We start from the raw sequence: 24,290 nt of genomic DNA on the forward strand, positions 1-24,290 counted from the left end.
TTTTAAAATCTGTAGTCATACCTTTCAGCTATAACTACTGGTACTATTTTGTTATACTATATAGTCTTTAAGACTTTTTAAAAATGCTGGTCTTAACCACAGAGACCACATTATAAATGCTGTTTCGCAATCTGATATTTTCCAATGTCTATAGAAAAAATTCTTAGCATAAAATTACTTATTAGGGCTTCCCTTGTGGTCAGCTGGTAAAGAATCTACCTGCAATGTGGGAAACCTGGGTTAGATTCCTGTGTTGGGAAGATTCCCTGGAGAAGGGAAAGGCTGCCCACTCCAGTATTCTGGCCTGGAGAATTCCATGGACTGTATAGTCCACGGGGCTGCAGAGTCGGACACGACTAACTTTCACTTATCAGATAATAAAAATATTTAAAACTTTTATACATGTTGCCAAACTGCCCCCATAGTTTTGTACTAACTCATATTCTTACCATCAAAAAACTTGAGTGCATGTTTCTACAAACAGACCAAATTTTTCATTTTTGGTGATCTGGTTAGGAAAGCATGTTTATTTCTTTATCCAGTAGTGAGTTTCAATATATTTTCACAAGGTGAACAGTCATTTATGTTTCTTTTTTCCTCAATTTTCTGCTTATCTTTTGACCACTTTTCTGCTAGATCTTTTTTTTTTCCTTAATGACCAGAATTACACAGATTTTATAAATATCCCTGCAGGCTTAAGTAGAACATACTGAATATAATTTTCTTACTGTATCAGAACAATGGATTTTTAATCAAAGATATTTATGAGAATCAGTAAGGAAATTTACAAAGATATTTATGTCCTGAATTCTACCTTAAACACAACCAGAATCCCGTCATCCTTAATTATATATATATATATACCTATATATATTTGATTATGTACTCTCAAGAACCAATGATTTACACATTTTATTAACAGCAGTTGTGCAGTTGTAGCTGTAGTATTTTAAGACATGATATACTTGGGAATAACTAAAGTACCCAAACCCACTTATTTCTATATTAAATAACCTTGATTGCTCTACTGAATTTTTGTGTCTGCATTACAGTTATTCTACTTACTCCTTTGTGACAAATTCTTTTATTGCCGTTTTTCACTTCTGTGGTAAACACAGCATATAATTTTCATTTTTAGAATATTTTAAATATATGTAAATATCCCAAGGAAACAGGAAAGGTAAGGTAGGATAATCTAAACTGCTGCTGCTGCTGCTAAGTTGCTTCAATCGTGTCCGACTCTGTGCGACCCCAAAGATGGCACCCCACCAGGCTCCCCCGTCCCTGGGATTCTCCAGGCAAGAACACTGGAGTGGGTTGCCATTTCCTTCTCCAATGCATGAAAGTGAAAAGTGAAAGTGAAGTCGCTCAGCTGTGTCCGACTCTTCACGACCCCATGGACTGCAGCCTACCAGGCTCCTCAATCCATGGGATTTTCCAGGCAAGAGTACTGGAGTGGGGTGCCATCACCTTCTCTGAATCTAAACTAGGAATGGCTTAATGAGAGATAAAACTAGAGATCACTGACCTTATTTCAGGAGATCAGATAATAGTTGAGATGCTGAGATTTTGCAAAGACAGGAAATAGGCAATTTTTGTGGTTAGTCCAAAAGGGATGATTGCTTTCAAATTCTAAGAAATGAGTAGCCTTCTCATGTTGATAGGACCTCAGGTAAGGAATACGGTTCCAGAGAAAGATAAAATCTGGTTAAATCTGTCCAAACTGTGCTCATACTGGGGAATTCAAAGACATAAAGACCATCCACGACAGTTTAAAATCCAGGGAAAGAAATTTCATGATCAACTGGAAATGTCTTTCTCTCAGGAAATCAGGGCTCAACATAAGATCTATACGGATAGGACAGATCTTACTTTACTGAAGTAAAGGCTTTTGGGAGAACTTAAGGACTATGCCATGAGCCAGAAATTACAAATTTAACTGGATTTGGGGTTCAAATTTTGAAGATTATCAAGACCAATTTAATTTTGTTAATTATTATCCCTTACGATTCCATTAACCTTTATGAAGTCCTACTCACATTTTTTGTTGTTTAATTAGTAAAAAATGTTTTCACTGAAATTATCCCTTTTTAGAAGTTATCTTCAGACTTAGTACTTTAGTCAATGTTGCCAGACTACACTGAGATCACTTGCACTTAAGCTCAGCTTTTACAATAAAATATCACCAACCATTATTAAAAACCTACAAATATGTGTTGTTGTTCGGGTACTAAGTCATGTCTAACTCTCTGCAACCTCGCGGACTGTAGCATACCAGGCTCTTCTGTCCCCCACTGTCTCCTGGAATTTGATCAAATTCACGTCCATTAAGTTGGTGATGCTATCTAACCATCTGATCCTCTGCCACCCCTTTCTCCTCCTGCCTTCAATCTTCTCCAGCATCAGGGTCTTTTCGAATGAGTTGGCTCTTTACATCAGGTGGCCTGATACAAATTTGGCCTGAATTTCACATTGGTCACTGCCAATATTGAATAGAAGGATATAGAACAATAACTGTATTGTAGGCATAAATACATATATTTTAATCCTCCTAAAATCTAACAAATTTTTCCCAATTTAGAAAAACCACCAAAATCTGAGACATACATAGTTCAGATCAAATCTCTTCAGATGGAGAAAATGAAGTCACACACAAAAATGGCATCTAGATGAAGAAATCTTTTTCTCTGACTTCCAAGGAAATGCTTTTCCTGCCATGCTAAGGGATTTTAAAAAGATAAACATCATTATTATTATTGTTTAGATTTTAGGGCTTAATTGTGATATGTCATTCATCTGCTTCAGAAAAGCTGACCTGAGATGTCTTCTCACCTAATACAGAATCATGTAATGTACACTGACTAGCATTTAGAGATGCTTACACATTCTACTTTACCATGTATCTGTAGACAGAATTTCTTCTAGTTAACTGTGTTTGTATATGTTCACACATATAATGCACCCTCCAAATGCTACTTTTACAGTACTGCTGCATTTATTTCTGCTATTTTAACCAAGTGTCTTGTGCTTTAAGTGTTTTCTCAGAATATTTTATTTCAATTCTAACATAATCACAATAATATGCTAGATAGTACACTGGGAAGGTTCAGCAAAAGAAACCAAAACTGCAATCTGTGAATGTAGAGGCCATGTAGCTTTTTGAGAAATACTGTAAAAACATCTTTGATTGTGTAGCACCAGCCTGGGTAACTAAGTTAGACAGCAAATTTGATAAGTGTGATTTATGTGGACAGTTTTCAGATAAATTCCATATCTGCTTTCATGGCCAATTTAGCTGGAAAAGTTTCCAGATCGTATTTTTAGGCAAGAAAGCTTCCTCACGTACACTCATGCTTCAGGTTCAAATAAATTTCCATTAAAAATGTTTAATGAATAAACAGAACAGATTAAGTTACCAAACACTCAGAAGTTCTTAAAACTTCATTATAAGTAGCTTGATAGAAGATATGGGAACTAAACCATATGTAGTTAAAGAAATATCTAAGAGAAAATAACAAACAGTAAATGCTAAAAACTTATTTATAAAGAAACATTCATTTCATCAGTTTATAAATTTAACAGACATTAAAAATTATGCTGCTTCTGTCCAATAAAGTTTTAAAGCCACATAGAAAGCAACAAATATCTATACCATTAGTCTTAAAATATTGATTATAATGAATTTTATTAGAAAATTCTGAACGGACTTCTGATAAAGGGTCTTCTCTTTCATATTAAGTATGATGTCATAATGAAAATAATTGTTAGCAATATCTACTCAGGGATTCTCATTTTTGACACATTCATTCTAGTTTCATAAAAATTATTACTTTGAAAGGTATTTTGTTGTAGGTTTAAAAAACTTTATTTTTATACGGTATATCTTTAGAAGCACTTCACGTTACTCAAGAACAGCACATTTTCTACACACTTTAAGAAATGTTCCATTGTTGACGCAGTAATTAGATTATATGATACTTAAACAAAAACCACTTAAGTTATTTGAAATTCTGCGCAATTCCAGAGGAAATATGAAAAATCTAATCAGATGCAGCTAAATCCATCCTGTCAAATACATACCTACTTCTACAATAATGATGAAGATAAACAACAGAGGACAGGCTATAGAGAGAGGGGAGATCTCCCCATATACAGATCAGAAGCTCCCTTCCTCATTCCCACACACAATAAGCACAAAGAAAAAGAACCACATGGTTCTTTACACAGAGAAGTAGAGACATAAATGGAGAATTACAGGGCTACTGAGAAAAAAATGAAACAACTGTAGAGCAGGGAGTGAGCAAAGAAGGGAGTACTGAGGCAGAGCAGTACTCACAACAAGGCAGGCGAGAGGTCAGACAGAAACGGGGACACTCTGCAGAGGGAAAGACAAACGTGCACATACAAAATCTGGCTTTGCTGATAAATGCTGGTTTGTAACAACTTCCCTACAAGCAAGTGCTTTGTATCTAGTTCAAATTCCTTGTCCTGCAGTCTGATCCATTCCTCTTATTTGATGTTCCATAAACATTAAGTTTGCATTATCTGCTCTAACATTTCATATAATAGCTAAATCTTGATCATTTATGTTGAAAGAAAAGGTATATTATCTAAAAGTAAGAAAAATCACTGACATTTGGTTTGAGGATAATTAATCAGCTAAATACACACACACAAGTCCACAAATCCATGCCCTGAATGCTCCCTTTCCTCTTGGCCCTCTCCTGACCACCTCAAATGAAAGAGAATGAAGACTAAAATAGGTAACAGAAAGCAATCACTAAGAGTTGCTCTATCTGAAAATTCTACCCTCAGATTCCCAAGACTCTGGAGAACTGTTTGGCTGTAAGGGTAAACAATAAAATTACTCAAGGAAGCTCATCTCCATTTCTGAAGATCTTTTAAAAGCAGTGGAGATAATCATCTCCCCTAGATTAGCTTTGTTATCTTCACTTATTGCTATCATTTACCTCACATGAAAATAGATTCTAGGGACCTATTCAAGCAATAAGATTATTCCACCAATTTTTTCAACCTATCCTCAGAAACTTCTGTAGTTCAACCAGCTTCATGACTTCTTCCTGAGAACTTCTATTAAAGATTTCTTTTCTCCTAAACTGTATTGTCAAACTGACTATTCAGGTGAGGAACTTAATAGCATAGAGGATGAGGAAATTATGGGGCTTCCCTGGTGGCTGAGTGGTAATGAATCTGCCTGCCAATACAGGAGACAACAGGTTCCATTCCTGGGTCGGGAAGATCTCCTGGAGGAGGAAATGAAACCCACTTCAGTATTCTTGCCTGGGAAATCCCACAGACAGAGGAGCCTGGCAGGCTACAGTCTACAGGGTGGGAAAAGAGCCAGAAACAACTCAGTTACTAAACAACAACAAATGAAAAAATTATACCAGTTTCAGTATATCTATCCACTGAGCTGAAATTAGAACTTCCACTTAGGAAATCCTTGCTTAAGTTGGGATGGGTAGTCTTTCCTTTTTCTTTTTAAATTTAAGGAAATGAAATTCAGATCACTGAGCTTTGGTTTTTAGTGGACTAGGTTAAAATGCATTTATTAAAAATAATCAGAAGCTCCTGAAAGACCCTAAACAGTAATTAATCATTAATACATTGGGTTATAAATTAAAAACAAATTCTAGACAAGTATACAAGCAAAGACAGTTGAGAGACAAGTCAGAGCAAACATCTTAGCTCCAAATATAGGACAACAGAGAAACACCACTGAAATGATTACTACTCAATCAGGTACAAAAATTTCATGATTTTTCTCTAGATAAAACTGTAATGAATTTGGTGAGCAAGAAAAAGAACTAACTTTGAGGTCAGAACATCTGGGTCCTGGTTATGGCCTGGTTTACTCATTAGTGCAATGTGTGTCACTGGGAAATCTACTTCAGTCTCTGGACCTCTCTATAACATGACTAGGTTTGACTTGGATATTATTTCACAAACTTCTGTTAGCAATCCATTAAAAATGTATATTCTTTAATAGCAAATGAAACAACTGACAAAGAATTCATCTCCAAAATATACAAGCAGGTTACGTAGCTCAATACCAGAAAAATTAACAACCCAATCAAAAAGCGGGCAGAAGACCTAAACAGACATTTCTCCAAAGAAGACATACAGATGGCTAATAAACACATCAAAAGATGCTCAACACCACACATTACTAGAGAAATGCAAATCAAAACCACAATAAGGTATCATCATCTCACATGGTTAGAACGGCCATCATCAAAAAGTCTACAAACAATAAATGCTGGAGAGGGTGTCAAGAAAAGGGAACCCCCTTACACCGTTGGTGGGAATGCAAACTAATACAAGCACTATGGCGAACAGTATGGAAATTCCTTAAAAAAACTAGGTATAAAAGTACGACACAATCCAGCAATCCCATTATTGGGCATATACCCTGAGGAAACCAGAACTGAAAAAGACACGTGTACCCCAGTGTTCAATGCAGCACTATTTACAATAGCAAGGACATGGAAGCAGCCTAGATGTCCATCCACAGATGAGTGGATGAGGAAGTTGTGGTACAGATACATAATGGAGTATTACTCAGCTATAAAAGGGGTGCATTTGAGTCAGTTCTAATGAGGTGGATGAACCTAGAGCCTATTATACAGAGTGAAGTGAGTCAGAAAGAAAAAGACAAATACCGTATATTAATGTGTATATATGGAATCCAGAAAGATGGTACCAACGATCCTGCATGCAAGGCAGCAAGGGAAACACAAAGAACAGACTTTTGGATTCAGTGGGAGAAGGAAAGGGTGGGATGATTTGAGAGAACAGCACTGAAACATATACATTACCATATGTAAAATAGATAACCAGTGCACGTTTGCTGTATGACACAGGGCACCCAAAGCCAGCGCTCTGTGACAACCCAGAGGGGCAGGGTAGAGAGGGAGGTGGGAGGGGGAGTTCAGGATACAGGGGACACACATATACCTATGGTTGATTCATACTGATGTATGGCAAAAACCATCATAATATTATAATTATCCTCCAATTAAAATAAATAAATTTTTAAAAAAGAAATAAAATGTGTATTTATTTTTCAACTCAGTATGTACATCCCTATTTGAAATAAAGATATATGAATACTTAAGTGCAATATAATATACTTTAATCTATTTTATTACAGTTCTTTAAAAACTTACTGGTTAGTAGGATGGCTAAAATTAAAAAGATATGTAATAATAAGTAGAAGTGAGAATGCAGAGAAACTGGAACCCCCACAGGCTGCTGGTGAAAAGGTAACACAGTGCAGGTACTGGGGAAGGTATACCAGTTCCTCACTAAGTTAAACAAAACTACCATTTGATCCAGCAATTTCATTCCTAGGTATATATCCCAAAGAACTGAAAACAGGTATTTAAACAAAAACTTATACATGAATATTCATAACAGCATTATTCACAACAGAAGAAAGGTAAAACTACCTAAATGTTCCACCAACCAGATGAATGGATTAAACAAAACATGGTTATTTCCATACAGTGGAATATTATCCAGCCATAAAAAGCAATGAATTCCACAACACAGATGAACCCTGAAGACATGCTATGTGAAAAGAAACGAGTCACAAAAGCCACATACCGCATGATTCAGTTAGATTAAATATTCCAAATAAACAAATACATAGAAAGTAGATTAGGGTGGTCAGGAGTTAGGGGGAAGAGAGAATAGGAAGTAAATGCTAATGGGCCCAGAGTTTCTATCTGAGGTAATGAAAACACTCTGTATAATGGTGATGCCTGCACAATCTTATGAATATACTAAAAACTCATAAATTATACACTTAAAAGAGAATTTTATGGTATATGTTTAAATTTTAATAAAGCTGTTATTTAAAAAATGAAATAAAAAATCACTGGTTAAAATCCACAAGCTAATTTCTTGGACTAAAAAGTTAGATGATCTCTGGTTGCTTCTGCTTCTAATAAGTTAAATTTTAATCAAACTTACAATGTACAATATGCTTTTATATACATGCTTTCTTTTCACTTGGTCCTCAAGAAAATACAGAAACTGAGACTCAGGAAACTGAAATAACTTGTCAAAGATCAATAGCAAGTGACGGTAAAAAGTATTTAAACTCTACATTTGACTCCAGGTATCCCTGTACTTTGAATATGCAATGATGTTGCACATTTCTGAACATATTTGCTAGGGTGAAAAAGTTAAAACCTATTAATACTTATATTAACAGGTGGAATGAAGTTTTGACACATTGTGTCAAAGACCAAACGGTACAGTAGTTAATTTTTTTCTGTAGAATTATGCATATTTAATAACCAAACACTGTATGACTATACACATATTCTAATGAATTTTTTAATGTTTATTTTAGGTTAGCTCTGATCTTAGCAATATGAACAAATCAAAAAATCATCAAACAGTCCCAACATTTTAAATATTAAGCTTAATACCAATAGATTTAACCATTTCACTTTCAGAAAAAAAGTCCCTCAAAGGAATGGCTAATAAAGTTTGGAAATAGTTATAGAAGTTGAGCAAAAATTTAATAGCAAGAATAATTAACTTCTCAGAAATAGTATGAACTGGAAGTTTATTGGCACTGGAATTTTTTTTGTTGTTGACTTTAAATAAACTTTATTTTAAAAGCCAATCAAATGAAAGTTCATCACAATCCAGCACAATTCTAGTATATCCCATGATCAAGCAAAAGTCAAATAACATCAGAGAGAAATGTGAAGAAATATTTTACTTTACAACATCAAATACAAGAATATTATTGACTTAGCATTAATAGTTTGAATATACACAGACACCTGGCAAAAATATGTAGGTACTAATAATGACTGAAACACAGTATTATTTATATAAAAATATTTTATTTATCCTAGTTTTCTTCCCCTCAGTGTGCGTGTGTTTTAAATTTTTTCTTATCACTAACAGCATCTGGTGACAACTAGAAAGCCCTTAATCACAAATTTCAAGAATGTCCTTATCAGCCACAAAACCTATAACTTGCTATAGGTGTGTACTGAGTGGGTGTGCGTGTTTCCTAAGGTCTCTTCACAAATGAGATAATCAGAGTCATGTCTATGATAGACAGCAATGTTTCCTAGTTATTCCCTTTAAACAGTCTGTCTACTGTATTTACTTGTCCACAGTCCTGACCCAAAATCAGTTATCTGTGATTACAAAAATCAATGAAACAGTGAAAGCTATAAAGACATCTGAGGATAACCCTATTCTCCCTCATTCTACTCTAACCTACATTCTGCTCTTTTCTCAGAATTTTTCTCACAAGGTAGTTTGTATCTTTACTTATGAAAGAGAACAAGACAATGATATTTCATTCATAGGAAGTTTTAACAACTCATGTCAATTTTAAGGAAGGCTCCTTAATGTATCAAAATTCTTATAATTTATGCTGCTGCTGCTAAGTCGCTTCAGTCGTGTCTGACTCTGTGCAACCCCATAGACGACAGCCCAACAGACTCCCCCGTCCCTGGGATTCTCCAGGCAAGAACACTGGAGTGGGCTGCCACCTCCTTCTCCAATGCATGAAAGTGAAAAGTGAAAGTGAAGTTGCTCAGTCATGCCTGACTCTTAGCAACCCCATGGACTGCAGCTTACCAGGCTCCTCCATCCATGGGATTTGCCAGGCAAGAGTACTGGAGTGGGGTGCCATTGCCTTCTAGTAATATTAATTATTCATTTAAATTTCCCACATCACTACTTTCTAATTTTCAGTAAGATTCTAAGTGCTTTTACACAAGAAAATTCAGTTCATCCTTTCCAAATATTTTCTATCAATCCATCCCTGCACATTTAATACTATACACTGCCAAATTTATAAATACTTTTTAAAAGTCACCACCCAGACAATTAAAAGTATCCAATCTTTCCAAACACACTTTCAATTCTTTAATGAGAATTCCCTCTACTCACAGATAAATGACGATGTATCATTTGGAAACTGAAGGCTCCCTTTCAGAGAAATAAATCAGTTGCCCCATCCTTGCCTCATTTAAAACAAGGTTGCTGTTTCTGGTTGTGAAAAAAGCTGAGAAGTTGTCTCCTGGCACGTGCATATTAATCTAAACACTGGCAGGGAGACTTATATAACTTTAGGGAGTACTGTTGTAATTTGATGTGTTAGCAAATTACAAACAGGAAAAAAATGTCTGGTACAAAGCTATTATACTTCATTTTAAAGTGAAAACTTAAAACTGAGTACATTCAAAAACTGAAGATTTGACTGACAAAAACAACTTTATAACTTATGATAACTTTTCATGCCTCCTACAAATAACACACCTGTGTTGAGTGCATTAAAATTAAATCTATCACTCATTTCTCAAAACACGAAATACTCTCCTTATCCAAGAAATGACTTACAGACAGCTGGTACTAAATTCCAAATTACTTTAAAATAAATTATGTAAAACAGCCTTAAGTTCAAGGATTACACAAATATAATTTTTAAAACCACAGTGGGTTGCAAGTCAGAAGAAAATATAGTTGTCCTTTAACTGCACTTGTAGAAAAACAAACCAAGTAACAGGTCTTCAATTTCCTGTGGTTAGGCAAGAAAATAAATAAAAATTTCACAAGTGAATTCTGTTTCTTCATGGAGATTACATGAGTCTTGTCTACTACATGGACATTTATGCCTAATTCAATTAAAGTAAATGGACAAATACATTAATCTCTAAGAAATTTAAATAGAAACCCAGAAGACTCAAACTAGGCTTGGGTTGGATATATTACAATGTAAGTTTTCTCCAAGTCATAGAGAATATTTAGAGTATTTTAATAAAAAATAATGAAGTGGTATGAGATGATGCCAATAAGAGGCAATGATGTATTTTTACTCTAACAAAACTCTTAAGAAAAAACAGCATAAAATTCCTTCATATAAATGCATTTTTAAAATGCGTAATCTCTGTTTTTACTATAATGCCTTTCATTATTACCATTTAGGCATTTTTTGCATACTTCATTATGACTGAATATATCTATGATTTCTTAAATCACAGAAAAACACACACAATGCTTTCTGTCAAGAGATATGAATCCTTTGTAAAGGTATAGCAAAGAAAAAGCAGTTGTTATGATATAGCAGAAATTGTTCTAGACTGCAGTTAGTATATATGGTAAACACATATACAAATATATAGTACATATGGTACTTTTATATACACAGATAGTAAATAAGGTACTTTTATATACAGATAGATAGTATATGGTACATTTATATAGATGATTAACTTTGAATAAGTAAGAAAAAGATGTTGCATTCTTGGTAGCCAAAGCTCTGGTTGAGTGAAGAACAGGATGGATGTCAGTTTCCACTCAAACCCTTTGCTCTTTGCAGTATAACAACTGCATATCCAGATTAGGCAAGTTAAAACTTGGCCCTACTACTTAGCATGGAGTCTTACACAAGTGATTTAAATAAAGTTCAATTTCTTTTTCTCCAAAATAGATATTACAGAGCCCTGTTAACAGAGCTACTTTAGAAATTACACAGAAAGGCATTTGCTATAGCATCAAGTAAAGGATTCAATAAACACTTAAATAAATGGTAAAACAACAATGAAAACCCTCTCCTTCCAAAGTGAGGTATCTGTCTTTTCACATCTATAATTATAAATCATTAAGAAATAAAAGTATTTCCTTTGAGTTAGCCTGGTTTTAATGGAACACAAGTTAATGTACACCACTGACACGAGTTCAGAGATCTGTCTTTTGTGTGTAGAGGAAGAAAGAGCAGTAAGTTCAATGGTAAAATACTTAAGTTTGGAAACACCCATTTGACATCAATCTCTCTTATAAATTCACAATGCCTATCAGTATTCTAAAGGCTACAAGAAGTACTGTAATAAGAAGCTGTTTAACTTATTTAACCCCTGTTCTCAAAATCTGATCACAGAATTCTTTTGTATCTATAAATATATCATATGCATGCATGCTTAGTTGCTTCAATCGTGTCCAACTCTGTGCAACCCTATGGACTATAGCCTGCCAGGCTCCTCTGTCCATGGGATTCCCCAGACAAGAATACTGGAGTGGGTTGCCATGGCCTCCTCCAGGGCATCTTCTGGACCCAGGCATCGAACCTGCATCTCTTATGTCTCCTGCACTGGCAGCCCAGGTTCTTTACCACTAGCGCCACCTGGGAAACCCAATAATATATCATAGCAGTAGTTTTTGGTTTTCCTCACAAAATGAAATTTAGGAATAGTTCGTATAGGGACTTTAAAGCCATGTTTTATGCATATTATGCCAGAGAAATGACACCAAGTTTTTCTCATTAATAATTATTAAATTATTTCATAAACCTTAAAGAAATCAGAAATTCAAAATCTAAAAATTCCTTTTCAGTAATTTTTATATAAAATTTGAGTTTGAAATGAAATGTGAATTTCAGAGCTTTAAAGGTCAGGCCTTATATAGGAATTTTTACTTCAAAGATTAAATATAAAAATCACGTTGTGGCATATATCCTGAACATTTAGGATACATGCTCCAGTTCTACATGGCTAACAGAAAACAAGTTATATGGCCTTTCTAAGAAAAAAACTGATCCTGGTCTGAATTCAAATTGTTATTACTTACATTCTTTATATAACTCTTCCCTCCTATACACATTTATGTTAAGGTGAGATAAACAACAACAAAACATTTTCTAATTCTTCTACTGTTTTTACTTACCTAATATTTTCACAGCATAATGAGGACTTTCTAAGACAATTCCTTCCTCTGTATCAAATATAGGGTTATCTATTCCAGTTTTTGGAGGAATCTGGGCTAGTTTCTTAAGTCTCATGGAAGAATTAAGGTCAAGTTCTTGTTTTTTCCCTTCTTCCTCTCGCCTACGCCTCATGTCCTCCTGTTGTTGGCGAATACGTTCCAGCTGTGCACTTCGACGCACCGGCATCATCCTGGTGCCCAAATCTCCAGGGCAGTCAACAGCCATCTCTCGGTGCTTCTGATGTTCCTCTGGTGATGCAAGATCAACATTTTTTACTCCGTTGTCTGATTCCTCAGTAACATGCCCATTCATATGGGATGTTGTCATGGTTATCTATAAAAACCTGTACCACTCTTTATAAATCAATTTTTCCTATAAAGCCAATCTCTTGATTCTGTAGTATAAAATCCATGTTACTTCAAAAAAAAAACAAAACAAAAAAAAAAACTTCTCACATCACATAATAATGCTATGAAAATGTATCCATGAAGGAAATCTAAGGGGAAAGATGGGGGGAAAAAAAGTATAAGAATTACAATATAAAAGTAGAATTTACATCGTCTACTTCCAATCTCTATTGCTAAACAACATAGAAAATATCTCAAAAGTATATAATATTATTTTGCTATATAGATTAAATATTTTCCTTTCATTTTACAGAACTGAGGGTATCAAGATGTTTCAAGAAAAAAGCTGTCTCAAGTATTTGAAGCATGTTGCTTAATTTTACAGCTGAGAAAAATGAAATATTAGAAAGTTTAGCAAAGCAGAAAAATAAGAAAGTTCTGGGTACTAGTTTAGTAGAGAGTAAGATATTTAAGGTAAAAAGGTATTTTAATCACCTTTATAGTTATCTCAACATAATATTCTACAGTCAGTTAATATACACGAGTCTGAAATCCCTTCCTGCTGCTGCTACTAAGTGGCTTCAGTCGTGTTCGACTCTGCAGCCCCATAGATGGCAGCCCACCAGGCTCCCCTGTCCCTGGGATTCTCCAGGCAATAACACTGGAGTGGGTTGCCATTTCTTTCTCCGATGCAGGCATGCATGCATGCTAAGTTGCTTCAGTCGTGTCTGACTCTGTGTGACCCCATGGACAGCAGCCCACCAGGTTCCCCTGTCCACAGGATTCTCCAGGTAAGAATACTGGAGTGGGTTGCCATTTCCTTCTCCAGAAATCCCTTCCTAGTTAACTGCTAAAGAACCTGACATACAGCAAGTTATGTTGTCAACTCACTTGAGATAAGGCAGCATTGTAGGGGACAATTTTTAAGAGTTTATGAAAAAGAAATTTTAATTACCAGCTAAGGCATCTACAAGATAAAACCACCTCTATAAGATAAAACCACACCTATAAGATTAAAATGAGAAAATGACTATGTTGGTTATTAGCCTTTATAATTGGTTACACTAAAAAAAGAATTAGGGTTAATTCTTTATGAGGATTCACTTAGAGAAAATGGTATTATCTGCTACCACTCAAAAATGTTTTAAAGTCATACTGTACAGCAAATAAGAATATATTGGACTTGGAGACCAGAAAACTGTATTTTAATTCTGGATCTGCTACTTCCTCTAGTTTTATGACTTAAGACTAGTTTCTCTGAACCTCAGATTCCTTTGGGAAATTTATTCACAGAACTGTTCTGAGTTTCAAATGAAATAAGGTATATAAGTTTTAGAACTAAAAAGTATTTATACTTTTAGTAATTCTTAGCATTAATTTGATTCTATTTATTTTAAAAATCCAACATATTTTAGACAAGAAAAATATTTTACTGGATGACAATGGCTGTTTCATCAAGCCATTTCTTGGGCATAAATAGGCAGATTGTTTATATAAGTATAAACCCACATACTAATTAGTCTTCTCTTGCTCAAGACTTTCAAAAATATTTACAATAATAACCTCCTTGAGTTGAGCTGCACTTCAGTTAATAGGTTTGTTAGAGAACATGCCAACAAAGCAAAAGCTGAGTTTTCAGACAATATTCCTAATGCCAGGCAATCTCCTTTCAAGCAAACCACTTGTCACAGATGGTTTAACACAAACCCACCTAGACTACCAGGAAAACCACTAGATCAGCAATCAGGAAAATATTTAATAGGTGCAAGCTACATGACCACAAAAGTTACATCTTCACAAGAATTCTGGTAGATTCTTCTGTCTTCCATCCAAATTTTAGTTTCTCTATTTATGTGATCTACATATAAATACCTTATTTATCATTAACTTGCTTTTTCATTAAAAATGAGAGCTATCAGAATGTTAGATAATTCTTAAGTTTTATAATATTGATTATTGTTGTTATTATTGTTGTTATTCATTCGCTAAGTCGTGTCCAACTCTTGCGCCCCACTGACTGTAGTCCACCAAGCTCCTCTGTCCATGGGATTTTCCAGGCAAGAATCCTGGAGTGGGTTGCCATTTCCTTCTCCAGGAGATCTTCTGGACCCAGGGACTGAACCCGTGTCTCCTGCATTAGCAGGTGGATTCTTTACGGCTGAGCCACTAGAGAAGCCCTGTAATACTGATAATATACAAATACAAATTTAATTTATTTAATATTTTCATTACAAGTAAACAGATATTTATGTAGGAGCCACTATATTGCTATATTTAACTTTAATTTTAAAAATTTAGGAGCATATATACTTTCAGAAAATGAAAACTTTCAACTTTCTCTATTTACAACATTTATAGATATTAAAAATCAAATTTAATAGAATATTTTACTTATACATATGCTTATCTACAAAAATTATTTGAAATTAAAACTTAGCTTAAAAACTAAGTTTTATAAGATTGTATCCATACTCACTAATGTGAAATCATAATTATGCAAGAGAAGTTAGGCCAGATAATTTCAGTTGAAGTTCTAATGCCTGGACTATGATCATGCTTGTCCACCTGGATCTACTCTTTTACTCTCAGGAAAGTTTCTGCAACCTGATAATAATCCACTTAAATCTCCATTTTGGTCATTTTCCTTAGAGTGTTCACAGTCCATCGGAGAGACAGCAAAGAAAACGAATGATCATTCTTCCCAGTCGATTTCTCATTAGATTTTCAATTTGTTAAAAATGGGTCATTCGTGTCTTATTTTTATATTCCTTGGGCTAAACACAACACATGTCATATAGAAGATGCCCATCAGGTATCTGTTCAACTGAACTTAGAAATGTCGTAAATTCACAGATGATGGGCTCTAAAATTTAGTCTGTGATAAAGAGACATAGCAAATCTCACAACATAAGGATACTCTCTTCCAGCAGCATTAAAAAAAAAAAAAAAAAGATTAAAGATTAGCCAGACAGAACAATCTGTTCCAGGCAGAGGGACTCATAAGACCAAAAGGAAGGAAGAGCAAGAAAATGTGGCAGCTGTAAAAGTAGGAAAAGAATGCAAAATGGCTGGATGGGACAATGGGAATATGCCATACATGAACAATGATAACACCAGAAAGGCAGGCAGGGGGCCAGATGGAAAAGGGTAACACCTAAAGACTCCGACCTTTACCCTGAAAGCAGTAAGAATTATTTTAGAATTTAAAGCAGGGGAAAACACAATTACACTCACTTTTAGATAAATATCTCTCCAGTAGAAGGCTAGAGGAGAGACTGAACGGTGGCAATACCAATTGGAGGGTAACTGTAAGAAACGGGGTCCTAAACTAAGATGGTTAGAGTGAAAAAAAGCCACATTAAAGAGATTATATAGGTTAAAGAATTACTAAAACTTGGGGTTTCTATTACATACATACAGCAGGGCAAAAGGAAGAGAAGAAGGATGTAGTAACAGCAGCAGTAGTAGTAGTATTAACAACTACATTTACTGAGCTCGTAATTCTATGCCATATACTACTGAAAGCACTTTGCACAGTATTCAATCGCTTAATCCTTGCTACAACTCTGAAAGTACTTCCAAATATGCCTATTTTATAAATGAGGAACAGGGACTGAAGTAGGCCTTGAGGACAGGATGAAAGAGTAAGAAAAGAGGCCATATGAACCAAAGACAGAAAAATATAAAGTTTGGGGAAAGCATAAACAAAGCTAGTTGAATTATAGCAGACAGTTTGTACAAGAGAATACTGGCAGGAAAATCTGACTGGGTCCAACTTACAAAAAGTCTTATAAATATAAGCCTTTAATCTCAAGGCAGTAAGAAAGCCATCAAAGGTTGAAAAAAGAGGGGTGATTTGAACATAAATTTAATAGAGCACTTACCCCTTCCTGAGGTACTAAAGCTACAGAGACAGGGTCCTGCCCATTAGTTTATCTACCAAAATTTCCCAAAGGAATCTAGAAATTAATGTGTCCAGAACTAAACTTATATTTATTTCCCTTTAATCTCCTCTACACTCCTCGATCCTTTTCCTCCATTCTCAACTCTAATTAATGCCACTATGTCTCCCCAGTTACCCAAGGCAGCACAGCATTTAAGAGTACAGGCTCTAGCACTAGACTGTCTAGAACCTAATCCGTGTCTACTTTGCTCACCTCACATACATCCTCCTCTGGATTTTCGTAATTTTCCATATTGGATATGTGCCTCCTCTTAATCCCTATCACAACTTCGATCAAACTCAACTACAGCAGTCTGTATCTGTCTGTCTGCCCCACCAGACCAGAAACCTTTGGAAGTCAGGAATTACACTGACTTATCTCTGGATCTGTGACACTGCCTACCTCGCATAGGACTAAGCAAATTGCAGGCTTCAGAACATGATCCAGGCACTATGATTTCATGGACACTATCTTTGGGTCATTAGGTGGACAGCAATGTCATTAACCAAGATGGAGAATTCAAGAGAAGGGAATGAGAGACAGGAGGAGAAAAATTAAAGGGTGTTACAGGTTTTGATTTAACACAATTTCAAGGTGACTATATGTCATACAGATAAATGATCTAAGGGATCTTACTGATCTGCATAGCCCTGATAACTAGTAAGAGATAAACACCTAACTAGGCATATGAATAAACTATTCCTATGTTCAGAACATCTGATGGCTTTCATATTGCCTAGAGAATAGAATCCAAACTCACAAGGTAAAATCCCAACTTTCTAACTGTATCTTTTACTACTTCCCTGTGCAAGTCTTAAGTTAGCTTCCTCACTTGTGCCTGCCTATCCCACATCTTTCTCTTCCTGCCCAAACGCCTTATGAACTAAGAAATAAGAACTGCTTCTCCTTTCATGTTCTACTTTCAAGATCTACCACTAGCCACTATTTCAGGAAAATTTTCCAGATCACCTCAATTAAATAATGATCTCACAGTATGAAAACTCCAAGACTTAATAATAACACTCATGAGTTAATTCATGAGGTGCAAGACAGATTGTTCCACAATCAAAGAAACATTATGCTGTGTCCCATAGTTTTAAAATTAAAGATCTTTATAATTTTTAAACAGACAAACCACGAATATTCTAGCTTATTTATGCAGCCAACACATAAAAATAAACAGTGAAAGAGTACCAATCCAAAGGAATTATACTCTCATTCTCAAAAAAGAAAACAAAAAACAATTCCTTTGTTTGACGATTCGCAATTGGAGGCAGGTAAATGACTGAACTAGAGAATTACCTCCTTATATGTAAATAAAAAACGGCCTTATGCAGATAAAGTAGTTACAAGCTGCTGGCCCTAAAGAGTATCCCTCTCTTCTTTATCCTCTAATTATAAATTAACTGTTTCAAAAACACCCACATTTCAAATCCTCATCAGAATCCCAGCTTATACATTCCACCTCGTGGAACTAGGGGTGGTGAGGGGGTGTGGAAAGCAAAAAATAAATAAATAAAACAACTCTCTTTATGTATTCCACAAAAGAAGAAAATGAATTTTCAGGCTCACAGGCCAAAGCTATTTCAATGCTAACTTCAAATAGCGAGAAAAAAAGGCCTCTGCTTCTGTGACTTGAATACAGAAGAAGGGGGTAAAAAGAAGCTAAGTAAGTTTCAATAAGTACAAATAATTACGAATGGGGGGCCTGAAATAGCCTGAGGGATACAGGCCCACTGAAAACTCCATACCAAGAAACAAAACCACTTATATGAGAGCCAGGAAACACGAACTGCTATAAGAAGGTGAGTTCCGATATAATCAGTATCCTAGCTTTTAGGCAGAGGGAAATGTAAAACATACACTTCATGGGCATAAACATACTTGGTCTAAACTAGCATCTAGAACTCCAGATATTTTTTTCAAGTCATCCTTCCTCTCCTTCTCCTAGGAGTAATGCCCTTTGACCAGCAGCTGGAAAGTCTCATATTAAGTGATCAGCATTCCTCTGACATTCTCAGAAGTTGCACTATTTGTTTCCATAGAGACAGCTTTGTCAGCTAACACAAAATTCAGGCCAAGAATAGTGAAAAGAACTTACATTATGCAAATCGGAAAGTTCTTGTCGACTATCTTCTTAGTTCTTTTCTGATTTTTTTCACAAAACTCAGACTTTTTTACTCTGTAAAACAGAAAAGAGACAATCAAGTGTAAAAATCTGCAGAATCTTTTAGAGAGAGGGAAAGGACAGAAAAATTAATTCGATATACAATTCTGTTTCCAGATAACTAGGATTTCTCAGTATAAAGCAATAAAAATGCACACACACCCATCACTAATGAACATCAATTAAAATAAATGTAAATTACCTGAAGTCAATGATGAGAAAGAAAAAGGGCATGCCCCTTCTGTAGATTATTTTTAATGACATTTTTTATCTCTAGGTAAGGCTCAAACAGAAATGCAGTTTAAGGGATTTCTTTCTTTGCTTTAACTACAACTTCTGGATCAATTTTAAACTTTATAAATGGTTTCATAAGGCCAAGAAAATGAGAAGTTTAGGATCCAAAAAGAATTTGACAGAAAGGAACCACAGTTAATTCAGAGGGGGAAATGTTAACGCGACATTGAAGACCAAGACAGAGAGGATTCTATCCTGCTGCTGCTGCTGCTGCTAAGTCGCTTCAGTCGTGTCCAACTCTGTGCAACCCCATAGACAGCAGCCCACCAGGCTCCGCCGTCCCTGGGATTCTCCAGGCAAGAACACTGGAGTGGCTTGCCATTTCCTTCTCCATGCATGAAAGCGAAACTGAAAGTGAAGTCGCTCAGTCGTGTCCGACTCTTTGCGATCCCATGGACTGCAGCCTACCAGGCTCCTCCATCCATGGATTTTCCCGGCAAGAGTACTGGAGTGGCGTGCCATTGCCTTCTCCGGAATCTATCCTAATGAGAGATTACATTTTGATAGGATAAAACAGAACAAAAAGCAAATACACAGTAAGATGGCTTCAGAGAAAGGAGTACAGAGAAAGCAGAATTGGGTTATGTAATAAACATGATTGGAATGATGTTTGGAAGGTTCAACATTAGATAAGATGGTCAGGAAAGGTCTATTTTAGGAAGTGATAACTGAGCTGAGACTTGAATGACAAAAAAAAAAAAAAAAAAGTCAGCTGTGGGAATATCCTGAAATAAAGGGTTCCAAGTTGAAGACACAGAAAGTACATTTTTACATGGATGTCACCAGGAATCTCAATTTCAATATATCCTAAACTGACCTCAACTTCTTCCCTACTATTGTGAATTATACTACTATCTCCAAGATGTTCTAATCAGTTGCCAAGATCTGTTGATTCCACAAGCTTTTTAGAATCCACTGAAGAGTGGCAGAATATGCCACCCCCAAATATGCCACTACAAGATGCTGTAAAGAAAATGAAAAGGCAAGCTATAAAAAATGAGAAATACTTGCAGAATACCTATATTCACTATAAATACTCTTACAACTCTGTAAGTCAAATGATGTAACCGTTTAAAAGAGGCAAAAGATTTAACCATCAAAGATATACAAACAACAAACATCTGGAAAAATATTCAACATCATTAAGTATGCTAATAAAACCACAAGGAGATACTGGCATAGGATAGACAGAAATCAATGGAACAGAATTAAGAGACCAGAATAAACTCAAACATTTACAGGCAAATCAACAAGAGTACCAAGACAAATTAAATGAGGGGGAAAAAAACGTGTAAAAAAAAAACCAAAACACAACGGTCTCTTAAAAACGCTAAGAAAATTAGATATCCATACGCCCACATGCAAAAGAATTAATTGGACTCTTACCTTACACCATATACAAAAATTAACTCAAAACAGGTCAAAAACACACACATAAGAACTCTATAAAACTCAATTTAGGCATAAATCTTCATGACCTTGATTAGGCAATGGTTTCTTAAGACACATCAAAAATACAAGCAACAAAAGGAAAACAGATAAATTAGATATGATCAAATTTTAAAACCTTGTGTTTCAAAGGACACCATGAAGAATGTGAATGAACAATGTGTACACCAAAGGAGAAAGTATTTGCAAATCATTTACTTGATTCAGGACTTTTATCTGGAATATATAACAAACACAACTCTATAGTAAAAAGACAGTCTGATTTTAAAGTGGGAAGAGCCCCTCAACAGACAGTTCTCCAAAGAAGATATACAAATGGCTTTATTAAATGTATGCATAAAAAGATATTCTACATTATTAGTCATCAGAGAAACAGAAATCAAAACCATGAGACACCACAACACCCACTAGGATGGCTAAGATTGAAAAAAAAAGAGAAGCGCTGAAATTCATACACTTCTGTTGGGAATGTCAAAGGGAACAGTTTTACACTGTAAAACAGTCTGGCAATTCCTCAAAAGGCTAAACATAGAGCAACTCCACTTCCAGGTATACAACCAAGAGAAATGAAAAAAACCTTGCACAAAAATGTTTACAGCAGTATTAACACCAAAAAGGAGAGGGAAAAAATCCACATGTCCGTCAACCGATAAATGAATAAATAGTATATCCAAAATGAAATATTATTGAGCAATAAAAGTACTGATACATGCTACAACACTGATGAACTCTAAAAACAGAAGTGAAAGAAGCCAGTCACAAAGGACCAAGTACTATATGATTTCATTTATAAAATGTCTAGAATAGGCAAATCTAGAGAGACAAAGTAGATTAGTGACTGCTGAGAGCTGGTGGGTGGTGGGTGTGGGTGGGTGGGTGTGTGTGTGACGGGAGGGAATGGCTAAGGGATGCAGGTTTCTTTTGAGGGGTGATGAACATATTCTAGAACTGATTGTGGTAATGATCACAGAATTCTGAATATATGTAAAGTCACTGAACTGTACACTTGAATTGGATGAATTATATATACATGGTATCTGAATCATAACTCAATAGAGCTGTTAAATAATACAATGAAATACCATTACAAACAGGACTTCCCTAGTAGCTCAGTTGGTAAAGAATCTGCCTGCAGTGCAGGAGACCCAGGTTTGACCCCTGGGTTGGGAAGATCGCCTGGAGAAGGAAATGGCTCACCACTCCAGTATTGTTACCTCGAAAATCCCTTGGACAGAGGAGCCTAGCAGGCCCCATGGATCACAAGAGTCAGGCACAACTTAGCGACTAAACCATCATTACAAATACAACACAATCACTAAAATTTAAGACTGACGACACTAAGCTTTGGAAAGGATGTGGAGAAACTGAAACCCTCATACTGGTAAGAACATGAACTGGTGATCAGTTTGACAATTTCTTAAAAAGTTAAACATAGACTTATGATATATAATCCAGTGATTCCATCTGAGAAATATATATTTTTATTTGTAAAAAAACAAAGATCTAAATGGAATATTCATAAAAGCATTATTAATAATGACAGCTTTAAACTGGACACAATTCAAATGTCCTTCAGCTGATGAAAGGATAAATGTTAAAAACTGGAATACTATTCAGTAATCCCCTGGAGAAGCATATAGTAACCCACTCCAGTACTCTTGCCTGGAAAATCCCATGGATAGAGGAGCCTGGTAGGCTACCATTCATGGGGTCGCAAAGAGTCAGACACGATTGAGCGACTTTACTTACTTAATAACGTGGATGGCCTCAAAAACATAATGCCAGATACAAGTGTACCTTTTAGATGATTCCATTCATATGAAATTACTAGGAAAGGCAAAATTAGTGCCATTAGAAAAGCATTTTGGTGGATTCCTGCAGCTGAGGGTGGCCGTAAAAACTGGCTATGATAGGAGATGAGGGAACTTTTTCGCAGGATGGAAGTGTAATAAAACTAGATTTCAGTAACTTCTACATGATATAAATTTAACAAATTCAAACTGTACTTATAAAACATGAATTTTATACAACATAATACCTTAAAAAATTGTTTTTAAAATTCAGATTGAACATGTAAAATTAATGAATTTTAATGTATTACACTTACTGAGCTGATTTTAAATAGTACATTTAAAACTGCATCAAATGGTATCTTAACAAAATCAATTTTTTAAAAAGACCAAGTCATACACTGACATCACATAAAAAATCCTATTTCATCAATAAATGTTTAGCTCAATGCACAGATTCTACTTTCCAACAATGAATGCCCTGTGCATCATCTTCACAGAGAAGAAACTTAGCTATATCTAAAACTAAATACAGTTTAAAACTCAAACAGAATTGATCCCTGAATGACACAGCATACAGGGACACCAACCTTCTGTGCAGTGGACATGTATAACCTATAGGAGGTTCTCCATATAGGTGATTTCTCCATATCCACAGTTCTCCATTCATGGATTCAACCACTATGAATCCTGTAGTACTGTAGTATTTACTACTGAAAAAAATCCAACACCTGAACCTGCACAGTTCAAACCTGTGTTGTTCAAGGGTCAACGACATGTAGGCTACTCATGAAAAGCATTAGCTCAGAAATTACTACCAACAACAACTTAAGCAAAAATATATAAATTCACCAAAGATTCAACTGAGACACTACTTTTCCCAATTATTCTTTATGAAAAACTAAACATACTTAAAAAAATATTTTTAAAAATAAAAATAATATATTTGAAGTAAGACTAATTCATGAAGTACAATGTAAAAAAAAATTTTTTTTTAAGCAGCAAAACAGATTTATACAACTGACAAACCAAGTTCCTTAATAGACCAAACGCAAATATCCTGGGTTTATTTTTTAATGGAACTTTTGACAAATCCTATAAGGGAATTTTAAAAATTCTACCTAATTCATGGTTTCAGTTTCAAATTAAGGAACCTTTATCATCCAGATAACTGCATTCCAAAGAAGCCATTGCTATCCTCAGTTTTAAAACTATTTTATTTAGAATGTACTATGTCAGACAGAACACAAGCAAAATTCCTTCATTTGAAAAATGTCCTCAAAGTAGAAATCAAATGAGGAGGTAGGAGAAACATACAATTTAAAGGTACTTAAAATCAATTGCTCTCACAGACAAAAACAAAAAAAAGGAAGATAGGATTCCCGTTCAATTTAACTGGGTATCAACAGGGCAATGTCAATAGCTTAGAAGACACATCTTTCTCAGATGAAAAGTTTCAAAGACTTAGTAGCTTTGAACATTCTGGCAAAAGCTGCATAAAAAACATATCTGCAACAGAACGATTTTAGTTTTCAA

The 24,290-nt window shown here is 35.2% G+C and overlaps 1 protein-coding gene across 4 annotated transcripts in view; it reads right to left on the minus strand.

Moving 5' to 3' along the window:
• MPP5 (membrane palmitoylated protein 5) overlaps positions 1-24,290 on the minus strand; it is a 76,847-nt gene that overhangs the window by 31,572 nt on the left and 20,985 nt on the right. For 2 of the 4 annotated variants that reach the window (XM_018054052.1, XM_018054053.1), the window contains exons 2-3: positions 19,156-19,236; positions 12,724-13,259 (exon numbers count right to left, since the gene is read on the minus strand). In XM_018054052.1, the coding sequence (XP_017909541.1) occupies positions 12,724-13,090 (367 nt within the window). In that variant the 5' untranslated portion in view covers positions 13,091-13,259; positions 19,156-19,236. Of the gene's footprint in view, positions 1-9,954; positions 10,579-12,723; positions 13,260-19,155; positions 19,237-24,290 lie in introns of those variants that run through there. The other 2 variants (XM_018054054.1, XM_013967244.2) reach the window with 2 other exon arrangements.

The sequence above is a fragment of the Capra hircus genome, chromosome 10, assembly GCF_001704415.2.
Source record: "Capra hircus breed San Clemente chromosome 10, ASM170441v1, whole genome shotgun sequence".
Classification (NCBI taxonomy): domain Eukaryota; kingdom Metazoa; phylum Chordata; class Mammalia; order Artiodactyla; family Bovidae; genus Capra; species Capra hircus.